Genomic DNA, 12,545 nt, shown 5'->3' on the forward strand with positions numbered 1-12,545 from the left:
TTGCAATTTCCACTCATCAATTCTAGCTCAGCCCTCCGGAGCGGCAGAAAGCAAGCCTATTTCAAAATCTGAGTATTTCTCAAAGCCTTAATGACTTGAACACAGAGACAAGAGCTAAAAAAATCAGAGAATGATATTTTCTTAAGCTACATACCTAGTACATGGAATTTGCCAACCAGGTAATAGTTGGGTTGAAAATGGGTTTAAATGGATTGTCTTTGCCCTTATTATGTCCAAAAGACTGTGACTGAGGCATTGGAAAGATAAACACAGGGCCCCAAACACTCCCTGGATGGAAGACCTGATTGTATTTGCCACCTATGAATGGAGTGCCTATAAGACTTTGTATGGACAAGTATAATGAAACATGGGACTCATACAGTAGGTTAAAAACATGATAGTTATACAAATGTATTAGAAATATATCTATACTTGATTGATATTTGTACTAGATAAGTACATGTTTGTACTAGATAAGTACAAAAAGAGCCTTGGTACTACAGTGGTTTAAAGCACCCTGTTATTAACACAGCTGCCTGCAATTTACTGCTGGTTCGAATCTCTCCAAGGCTCAAGGTTGACTCAGCCTTCCATCCTTTCTAAGGTAGGTTAAATGAGGACCCAGTTTGTGGGGGCAATAAGCTGACTTTGTATAAATATACAAAAGTATGAAGGCTATTGCTTAATGCACTGTAAGCCGCCCTGAGTCTCCGGAGAAGGGCGGCATATAAATCAAATAAAAAAAAAAATGTAGTCCTCAACCATTCACAGTCACAACAGCACTGAAAAAGTGACTTATGACCACGACAAGCGCCGTGGTGGCGCAGTGGTTAGAGTGCAGAACTTCAGGCTACTTCTTCTGACTGCCAGCTGACTGCAATTTGGCAGTTCAAATCTCACTAGGCTCAAGGTTGACTCAGCCTTCTATCCTTCCGAGGTCAGTAAAATGAGGACTCAGATTGTTGGGGGCAATATGCTGACTCTGCAAATCGTTTAGAGAGGATTGTAAAGCACTGTAAACCGGTATATAAGTCTAAGTGCTAGTGCTATTTTTCACACTTATAACCTCTGCAGCATCTCCATAGTCACATGATCAAAATTCAGACGCTTATTAGCTGACTCATATTTATGACCATTGCAGTGTCCCAGGGTCATGCAATCACTTTTTGTGACCTTCAGACAAGCAAAGTCAATGGGGAAGCCAGATTCACTTAACAACTGTATTACTAACTGCGGTGATTCACTTAAAAACTGTGTCAAGAAAAGTTGTAAAATGGGGCAAAACTGACTTAACAACTCTCTCACTTGGCCACATAAATTTTGGGCTCAATTGTGCTTGTAAGTAAAGGACTACCTGTATAGAATTGTATCTGTTTGCTGTTATGATATATCATATTATATTTTTTTTCTTTGTTGCACTTTTTACTTTTTAAAAAAGTAATAACTGTAGAAATTTACAGCATAGAGAACATTGTTTCCAAAAATCTTACAAGCTATTGCTTTATGTATTTTTTTTTCTGTGACAATATATTTATTTCTATCATAAATGTCTTTGCATTTTGTTCCTTTTCTTTTTCTTATTATTTTAAAACCAATAAAAATGATTTTTGTATATGGACTGAGATGTAGAGATTTCCCACAGCTTGAGATCTTGTGTCACACCTGATGGACACCCCCAGTACCAAAGTCCTGTTTCAAAAACGACTGCACTTTGAAATTGTGATTAGGAGGATGAGAAGCAACAACCAGCTTCCTCTCTAACCTTCCACTGATACATTTCTACATATCTAACAGTAGTCAACTCTTAAACTGGATGCTGCCAAACAATTATATATAAACATATCTTACAGGCAACAAACGGAAGAAATTGTGCATTAAAAGGCCATCATTGTATAAATAATGAATTTCACTTATGATATCATAATAATTTAAATTAAACTACCAGACATATGTTTTCTGTCTTGGAACATTCTGTCTAACAATATAAAAGTATGATTAAGAATAAGATAAAGAACTTTATAGAACAAAAGCCCAAGAGATATGTGCTTATTTTGTTGCCTTTGCATTCTTTAAATATGTGGTAAATCCATAAGCAAAAATAAACCATATTCCTAGAACCACCATCTCCGTGTTGTAGCTATCATTATCCCATTATCTATATATACACATGAAAGACCACAGTTCTGTGGTGAGGAAAGAGGTGTAAGATGGAGAGAGAAAAAGAGAGAAGAGCCTTGTGCAAAAATTAATAGTGCAAAAATGTTAAAAGAGAGATTTACTTGGTCTTTCCATTCTCCTCATAGCTTGTTCTATAAAATCCAACCAGGGAACCGTTCAAATAGCCTTTGAACTTCATACTCAGGAAATAGTTGTTAGGATGCAAGACTTCTTCTGCCTCTATCACCACATATTCATGTGGTTCATATCCAAAACAATGCTTTATCCCAATGACCTGGCCTGAGAATGTCCTGAGCTCAGGTATTTCCGTGATCTTTGTTTCTCTCAGGTGAAGCCACAAATGCCTGGTTGTCTGTTCTTTCAAGCTGATGGTGATATTTACCATTCCAGTGTACACCTCAGCTTCCATCTCAGGAATCAAGTCTAAGTCGTAATGAACTGGGTAAAAATAGTTGGGCAGCCTGAAATTCATCCAGGGTCCGTTTTCATCATTTTTGGCACTGCAAAACACACTGGTCTCTGAAGGATGTGTGACCTCTGGAGCAGTGGATGTGGGTGGTTTTGCTGACACTTGCCCATTGTCTTCTGAAGGATAACAGGCCTCAGGTTTTAATCCTAAACCTAATCCGAGTCCCAAAATTAAGGCCACAGCAGTTACCACTCCACAAATGATGGCCACGTGCTTGCCTTTCATGCAATACATTTTGGATGACTTGTCTTCAATATCCATTCCTTGCATCTCCCACGGTGCTTACCAAACTTACAACTTAAAACAGACACATTAAGCAACAGTGCGGTGGCTTGCTTGCTCTCTTCTCTCTCTCTCTTTCTCTCTTTGGCTGAAGAAGGGACTCCGGCTGTATTTAATAGGCTGTCTCTTCCTCTTTCCTTCTCATCTGCTTTTGCTTGCCTCTCTCCTCTCTCCCTCCCCTCAGTTCCCTTTTAGACAGTTAACAAAAACAAAAAAAAGTTTGATTTTTTCCAAAGGAAAATGACTGGTAAAGCAGGAATCGGTTCAGGAGAGAAGAGAAGAGGAAACGCATGCAGAAGAACTTTGTGGCTGCTCCTATTTGCCTTATAAGCAGCACAGCCCCACCCCCAACTCCTCCTGCTCTGGTCAGAGTTAAATATAAAACGGTGCTGTGTTAATCAGCAGTTGGAGATGATCAAATGCCAAAGCTCCGTCAGCAACTTTCTAAAAGACAGCGCACCGCTCGAGAGAGGTGTCCCTGATCAAAAATCTCAACCTTTGTTACTACCTTTTACCTTTCTCATCCAGTTTCTTTTATGAGCAGGATTCTCCTTGGACTTCCACCTCACGTATTTGTGGAGGGGGGAAAAATAGTCCACGTTCTGGATTTTTTTGGGGAAAAAAATTCCTTTCCACTTCTTAAAAAGTTTCTATCTGGGTTTTTCAAATGGATGAGCTTTACTTTCAGTTCTCCTACACTCTGTTATTCCATGTGGTTGTGGAAAGAACATTAAGCTCCAAATGCAGCTTTTCTTTTCTTTTCTTCTTTCTCTTCCACTGCCTGTTTCAGACAATAAATGTCAGCTCTCTCTCTTCCCCCCCCCCCCCACACAGAAAAGCCAAATGTAATCCCCAAGAATCCACTCTAATTTGCATACCGAGCAAACAGGCGGCAGTGGACATACACATCTGATTTAGCTATTTCTGATTCACACTGTTTGTTCAAAGAGATAATTTGGGTACTTGGAGCAAAGATAATTTCTTTGCTCCACGTTACAAATATCAGAGCAAATGCATGAAAAAATAAACTTGACATTCAAATGGTTCTTATCCCATGCATGAATAGTTTTTGCAATCTTTGAAAACTATGCATTTCCCAGAACCTATTCTTGCATTCCAACGAATGTGCCAAGAATAACCTCGGGATTAGAGGGGTGGGGCAGCTGGGTTGCACATTTAGGTTCATCCTTTTCATGTAGAGAAGCAGAAAGTTTTGCAGGAATATGGATCTGGAGATTTGTTACTGAATGAAATCACTTTAGAAACTGTATAGGTAAAGGTAAAGGTTCCCCTCACACATGTGCTAGTCATTCCCAACTCTAGGGGGCGGTGCTCATCTCCGTTTCAAAGCTGAAGAGCCAGCGCTGTCCGAAGACGTCTCCGTGGTCATGTGGCCGGCATGACTAAACGCCAAAGGCACACAGAACGTTGTTGCCTTCCCACCAAAGGTGGTCCCTATTTTTCTACTTGCATTTTTTATGTGCTTTCGAACTGCTAGGTTGGCAGAAGCTGAGACAAGTAACGGGAGCTCACACCATTACGCAGACTAGGGATTCGAACCGCTGAACTTCTGATCTTTTGATTGACAAGCTCAGCATCTTAGCCACTGAGCCACGGCGTCCTTTTTGAAACAGTATACCACTGCTCATAAATAGTAATTTTGCAGAAAGATGTCATGTTTAATAGTACAGGTAGTCCTCCACTTACAACAATTGAGCCCAAAATTTATGTTGCTAAATGAGAAATTTGTTAAGTGAGTTTTGCCCCATTTGAGGATTTTTCTTGCCACATATATTAGTAACACAGTTGTTAAGTGAATCTAGTTTCCCCATTGATTTCACTTGTCAGAAGGTCGCAAAAGGTGATCACATTACCCTGGGACACTGCAACCATCATAAAGAGTCAGTTGTCAAGCATCTGAAAATAAATCACGTGACAATGGGTATGCTGCAATGGACATAAAGTGTGAAAAATGGTCATAAGTCACTTTTTTCAATGCTAATGGTTGCTCAAGGAACTGTTGTTAAGTCTAAGACTACCTGTACTATGTAGAGGTCAGCTGTTGTTCTCTTATGGGTTCATTGAAAGGCCCAGCTTGACAAATGGTGCATAAACCTTTACATACAACAGTGTGTGAAGCAAGTAGAGTGCCATGATAGCCTAGTGGTAAAGAGTTCAATCCTAGGTAACGGCAGTTTTTTCTCTCCTAGCGCACAAAGACAAAGTATCTGCTGTGAATTCCACATGGCATCAGGAAGGGCATTTGGCCAAGGGTGGGCTTCAAAAATTTTAGCAAGGGGTTCTCTGTCTGGTTGCTGGGTGGGTGTCGTCATGGTGGGCGTGGCCTACTTGGCCTTCTGCACCATGGCAGGAGGGGGAATTTTTGCCCTCCCTGGGCTCTCAAGGCTTTCCTCGAGCCTTTGGGAGGCTCCTCAGGCTCCGGGCCCAATTCCGGCCTTCCTGAACTTCTGGTAGGCCTGTTTTTCGCCCACCCTGAGCCTCTGTGCATGTCCCACATTTACCTGCATCCAAAACGGGCCACATGGAGACTCCTGGGAGGGGAGAGGTGGGATGGGCGGGGCCATCCAGGAGTGGGATTTGGGGATTCTCCAAACTGCACAGAATCTTAGCTAGAGATTCTCCCAAACCCCTGCAAATCCCCAGCAGCCCACTCCTGCATTCGGCCAGTAAATGCTCAACTCCATCCAATTGCCCTGACTTTTTATTATTTATTTAGTTACTTAGTTTGTCAAACATGTACAAAATAATAGGAATAAGTATAAACATGGACATGAATACAGAAAATGAGTACAAGGAATGGATTGACAGCAAGGCCTTTGAGGAAGTTGTGGCAGGAGAAGGAAGATTAGAGCCTGAAAAAATAGAAATGGAGAGGCTTAAAGAATAAAGGGCACTTACTGAAGGTGTGTAATCACATGATTTAGAAAAAAGGGTTCAAGGACCGTTTAACAAATAGAGTTAATAGGGTTGGTGTGAAGCAGTTTCAGTTCTTCTTCCTTTTATTATATCATATATTTAATTTCTTTGCCTTATTGTTTCTTTTTCTGCATTCCCCCAAACAATGCTTACTCTGAAAAGGAATAGCATGATGGCAGTGGTAAAATCCAATTTTTTTTACTACTGGTTTTGTAGCATGGCTTGGTGGGCGTGGCTTGGTGGGTATGGCAGGGGAAGGATACTGCAAAATCTCCATTCCCAACCCACTCCAGGGGAAGGATACTGCAAAATCTCCATTCCCTCCCCATTCTGGGGCCAGTCAGAGGCGATATTTGTCGGTTCTCCGAACTGCTCAAAATTTCCGCTACCGGTTCTCCAGAACCTATCAGAACCTGCTGGATTTCTCCCCTGCATGATGGGTATAACTAAACATATCTGAACTTAGCTGTATAATATTGTCCTGAGAATCAATTTAAAGTCAAGTAAGCAAGGATGAGACTACAGCTTATTAATATGCATTTGAAAAAAATAATCCATTCTATTATATAGTACACAACAAAACCTAAACAGGTTTCAACAGTCCTCGGGACAAGCTATCAAACTATGGGTAAAGTTTGGATTCTCCAGTCATAAAGTGCTTCAGAATGGCTCTTCAACTTGAGGTAAAATAGCCCTATTGCAAAAGTGGGCACCAAAAAGCAAGAATTACGGTAGAATTATGGAGAATATTTTTTTAATTTTAAAAAGTAGTAAATATTTAACGATGAACTTGAGACTGATATCCAAATTTCTCCTTCCTGTTCCTTTCCTTTCTCCTTTGACTGGTAAAAATTATACTGATGCAACCACTCTATATACTATTGTAATAACATTATAATTTTTATAAAGGTTGACATACAACAGTGCGTTTAACAGGCAACAGGGAAACATTGTGACGCAATGCATTGAACTCGATGGTGCTTCCAAATTACATGAACTAGTTTCTCATTAATTCCATGTCTAATATGGAGGAGACATCACATGAATTGCTGTACATTCATAGCAGTGCAGAAACAGCTGTAAAATTTGGAAAACTGTAAGCATTTTTATCTTGCCCAAGCATAGACATATAGAAAGATTTTGCCCTGCATATAAAAGTAGAGTCCTTATCTTGGTGCCAGTCCAATGACAAATGCCATTTTTAAAAAAGGATTACACTTGTTATTATTGGCCAAGTTTAATGTAAACAGCTAGTGTCTTGCTCATATCTGATATTCATTTGCTAAACTGGAAAATCCTGATCTGATGTAAACTTATTTAAATGCATGGTGCAAAGAATTAAGGACCTTCTTATATACTTTATCACTTTCCCCCCCTGATTTTCTTTTCATCCTTGGTTCAAGAAACATGAAGCAATAAAGTAATCAATCAATTTTGCAAACCAGGATATATGTAGTTCATGCATATAACTTTATATGTTTGAATGAGTTTTTTTTTTCATCTTGTGGCTTTCATAGTAATATTTAACAATATTCTGGAGGGAAAATATAGATTTAAAAAACACAATGATTAAATAATCATATTAACATTCATGGAAAAGGGTGTACTGTCTTCTTCAATCTGGTTTCCTCTGAATATACTGGACCACACTTCCTTGGAATCTTAAGCAATTTAATCTCAGCTCTGGAGAACCCCAAGCTGGGGAAGATGGCTTTATTGTACCAAGAAGAGAAATGATTGAATCCTTTGCACTTTGGATTTACTACTTTGGAAGCAACAGTTGAAGAGCAATTGATGGTGAACAAGAGCCCAGAGTCCCTACAACAAACACGAGGGACCTAAATAGTGCAGATAAGTCATTCAATTGTCTCTAGTAGTGTCAGTTTGCCATTAGTAAAGACTTCAGTGACAGATAAGAATCTTGTTTCCCCTTTCTCAGATTCTCCAAGCAGAGAAAAACGAGTAAGAAGAATAAAGAAAGGTAAAATAAATGTCTATTACGCAAGCATACAGAATTATGTAAGTCCTTAAAACCACTTACGGTGCCAAAATACACTCAATCATCTTAGTAATTGTGATAACTTAATCTAATGACTGAGAATCGTAGAAGCTGAGCATCACATGCCTATTGACTCAACACAAGTACTGTGCAAACTATTTCTTTTCATCACATTTTTTTCCTCTTAAACATTATAAACTCATTGTGGTATTAACTAGTGGAAGAAAGAAAGTGAAAAACAGCACATCTAAAACACAGAATTATTAATGACAAGAAAGCTATTTACATTGATAAAACCTTTGGCACTTAGTTGGTTATATTGGCAATTAATGATTAGAAAATTCTTAGTAATTGTTACAATTGCTCTATAAAAATTATTCTGTTTTTTGTACTTCAATGTTGTAGAAAGAGAAAAGGTATTTAAGAAAGTTCTCTTAATATTTAGCTGGATTTCCCATCCCATCTTGTCATCAAATTCAGTATTTTAAAGAATTTAATAGATGGTATTTTTTCTGGGAGGAATTTATACCCATTACAGACCACTATCAGTCTGAAATTTTAAAAAAGGCAATTTGTATTTCTGTATAGTAAATTATTTAAATAATTTGTAAGTGTGCCCATTTCAAAATGCCATGTTTGCTTGTGAACCTGAGTATCACACAAAGGATACCAATTATAAGCAATAAATAAACGAACAGGTCAAACAGGTATACTGTATCCTCATATAAGTGCAGGAAAAAAACAGAATAACTTCCTTAATTTGAAATAGGTACTGAGCCAATTTATTCCAAACAAATGACCAAACAATAATAATTGTTCTGAAACATTTTTGTTATGAAAAACTAGACCAGAAAAGTTTGGAATTGTTCAAATCATCCCAATTTTGTTCCTGAAGATATTCTGATTCTATTATTTTATCCTCTAATTTTGCTGATGATACAGAGACATTTTTACCTTTACAAAGTATTTTGGATGCTTTGTGCAGTCTCAAACTAGAGAGCTACAAGACCTCGTACTAGAAGCCTCAAGATCTCTCCCCCAATCCTCTGAGGGAGTTTTTGTAGTTTTGACAGATGTCAAAAATTGCTACTGAGCAAAAAGAGGTACTGTGTGAACCATTTGTTCTAATGGGACTCATCAGGCATAGGTAATCTCTTTATCTTCAAGTCCTTTAAGGTTCATTCCAATTCTTCAGTGGCACAGAAGGTTCATTCTTCATTCTTCAGTGCACAGAACCGTCTATGGTCAGTAACAATCATAGCATAGGATGATTCATAGCCTGCCCACTAAGAAAGCTTTTAATGCGGCTGAACTCCAGACCGCAGATATACTTTTTTATCTTTCTCCATTCAAGTGCACCTAGGGGACACGGTGGCTCTGTGGCTAAGATGCTGAGCTTGTCGATCAGAAAGGTCAGCAGTTCGGCGGTTCGAATCCCTAGTGCTGCGTAACGGAGTGAGCTCCCGTTACTTGTCCCAGCTTCTGCCAACCTAGCAGTTCGAAAGCATGTAAAAATGCAAGTAGAAAAATAGGAACCACTTTCCATGCGCCTTTGGTGTTTAGTCATGCCGGCCACATGACTATGGAGACGTCTTCGGACAGTGCTGGCTCTTTGGCTTAGAAACAGAGATGAGCACCGCCCCCTAGAGTTGGGAACAACTAGCACAAATGTGCGAGGGGAACCTTTACCTTTACCTTATACAAGTGCACTATAGAAATCTTAATAAACTGAGTAAATTCACAATGGCCCTACGTCATTTATGGCATCAAGAAGACTGGAGGAATCGTGTGGGCAAACTAAGCTTGAGTAAAGTCAGACCTACGTGCAACGACATCCCTCCCTCAAAAACAAAGATGCAATTATAGCAGCAACATCTACACCTACTCCAGAACTTCTGGAGTTAACCACATTCATGGTTAAGCAACTGCTGTAGAAGGCTTTTGCCTAATACAGTAGACTGGAAAAGATCCAACTGCTCCTTCAATTATTTGGCATATATTTTGGATTCAGTCCACAACTCAAGCAATATAAAAACCATTCATAATACTATTTCCCAGGACACTACCCCAAGTGGTGGTGACAAGAATTTAAATTCAAATTAGGTCAGTTCCAATTACATTGAACATTATTAGGGTTTGTTGTTTTTTTAGGTCTGTCTAAAAAGAAGTGTTAGGGCATTCTATTGCATACAGTACTGCTCTCTTGGAGGCTGCATTCAAATAAAATTAACTTGTCAAAAGACCAGATTGATAAATGAAATTGGTATTTGTAAGCAAAACTGCACGTGCAGTATAATAATAGAATATTTTTAGTTTTTGACGCAGCATTGTTGTTAATTCCTTAATAGCTCCCTTGTCACATATAAACAAATACAAAAGACTCAGACTATATTTTCCTTCATTTCATTTTAACCTCAAACAGGAAAAAGAATGTAAAAGTTTCCAGTAGCTCTGAACCACAATGCTAGATGGGAAGCTAGGAAGCAGAACAGCGATATAACCATTCCCTTGACGGATACTTAAAGAGAACAAGAATTGTTGAAAGTATTCAAAGACTCAAATGTAAATATAAAACATGAGCAGGGGAAATTTCAGCCAACATAGCTGAAATGTTGGCACAGTTTCTGATTATGACAAATGTACACTGCAAATCAGTATATAGTTTTGTTTGTGTGTTCCTTCTAGTCAGGTATGACATCTGTTAAGTATATGGAGAAGCCCATTTAGTTTTCTCATTAATATTTTTGATAGTGGTTCACCATTGCCATTTTTCTCAGGCCAAGAGAGAATGACTGGCCCAAAGTCATCTTGTGTATACAAAATATATACCATCTGTATATAAACAGAGAGCCAACCTTCCTTTCTGATGATGTTACCTAGTTGTGTAATGAAATATCTGTAAGACAATAACCAAGCTCAGAGAGCACAAAGGATCTCACAGTTCAACCCTGAGCTGCAAACATTCTCTTCTATTGGTACCAAAGTCATCCAACTGGTTTCCATGACTAAGATAGAACTAGCCCATGGATTATTGATTCTTTTATTCAAAGAAGAGAATGCATTTAATTTTGTTTCTCTTTGGAAATTGCTTCTGGATTTTGTGCTTGCATTGGAAAAAAAAATGAAATTTTGATTTTTGCTAATTAGATAGGTTTGTTGTTATAGAAATGGCTAATATATACCGTACTATTGTATAAAAGTAAAAAGTTGAGGTTGTAACATTGTTATTTTCTACCCTGCTAAAGGCAATTGGAAGTCGGTGCCTCTGTCTTTCTTTTTTCCACTTTACAGTACATTTGGAAAAAAGAAAGACAGAGGCACCGACTTTCAATTGCCTTTCAATTTACCTTCCCCTTCCTAGCATTCTATTACTTTTTTGAATTTCTCTTTGTATTTTATATTTTGATAAATGAATAAAAATGTAAAAAAAGAAAAAAGAAAAAAGAACAAATACATGGATTTTTACACTACTCAATTAGTGTTTTAACTGTTTGGCTAAACTGACTCTCCAGTACATCTATAATAAAAAATAAATGTTAGTTTCAACAGGTTTAATACCAGATTTCTATTTGGGAACAAGCTTCTAAACAGCTCCATAGAATTTATTTTTGATTATACATGGTCAGGAGAATCAGTTTGATCAAACAGTTAAAACACTAGTTGAGTAGTACAGAATCCCATGTGCTAGTTCTGCCTTAGTCATGGAAGCCAGCTGTTGGTACCAATAGAAGAGACTATTTATACAAGTGATGTAAATTTTATTATCCTTTTTTAAAAACATTTTTTTTTGCATTTTTAACTTCTGAGTTCTGAGAAAGCATTCTTTATTGTTGTTTGCAACTTTCCCTAATATACTGAGTTTAATATGGAACTCTGTGGGTGGCAGCATCTAACTGGCCTTCTCTGGGCTTAAAACCTTGGTCAGATAGGGATAATATGTGGCTGGGACTTCTCCAGGGAATATAAAGGTTGTAGGCTAAACTGAGAAATCACAAAAAAACATCCCAAGCAAATAATTTTTGTATTGCTGCCAAGAAGCTCTGGTGACACATTCAAGAATTCACCAAGAACCGAGTTCAGCTTGAAGAAAACTTTACCTTATCTCTAATATGTAAGTTTTGAAAGTATATTTATACATGTTTTTTAAAGGTTATTTTTCTCAAACATATATTCATGTTTGGTCTCAACTTTCTCTAATAAAAGTCTTAAAAGTATATATGGGTCTTTTGAAAGGACATTATTTTATGATGAGATTGTTTGCTGTCTAGAGTATTCGGGAAGAGATAGCATACAAGTAAAACAAAGTTAATAAACATTTTGGGTGGGGAGGGCATAGATTTATGAGACAAGAATGATAGAATTTCTGTCTGTACATGATATGGCAGAATCTGTTTTGAAGGATTCCATCAACCTCATTGAAATCCATGGCAATTTTCTTTTACATCTGTCTTTTGAACTAAGGACTGAATGAATTAAAATCCTAGTGAAATAATGACAGAAATCCCAAACATATATTTCATTTATTTTTTTCAAAAAAATCTTCAATGAGATTTGCGATTAACTTCTTCCAGTAAGAAATAATGCAATTGGATTAAAAACCATAAACCTTAGAAAGATAGGAGGATATGACTTTTGACTTCTTATATGAATAGTTCATGTATCAGCCCTACTCAAATACAG

General features: G+C 37.8%; 1 protein-coding gene across 1 annotated transcript in view; it reads right to left on the minus strand.

Annotated features, from left to right (window-relative positions):
• Window positions 1–3,157, minus strand: part of ENPEP (glutamyl aminopeptidase) — a 61,247-nt gene extending 58,090 nt beyond the window's left edge. Inside the window, exon 1 of the mRNA XM_070948234.1 lies at window positions 2,280–3,157. Coding sequence (XP_070804335.1) covers window positions 2,280–2,917 — 638 coding nt within the window. The 5' untranslated portion in view covers window positions 2,918–3,157. The remainder of the gene's footprint in view (window positions 1–2,279) is intronic.
• Window positions 3,158–12,545: the final 9,388 nt, after the last annotated feature.

This window comes from Pituophis catenifer, unplaced genomic scaffold (genome assembly GCF_029215685.1).
Source record: "Pituophis catenifer annectens isolate HBS135680 unplaced genomic scaffold, rPitCat1.0.hap2 SCAF_8, whole genome shotgun sequence".
Taxonomy (NCBI): domain Eukaryota; kingdom Metazoa; phylum Chordata; class Lepidosauria; order Squamata; family Colubridae; genus Pituophis; species Pituophis catenifer.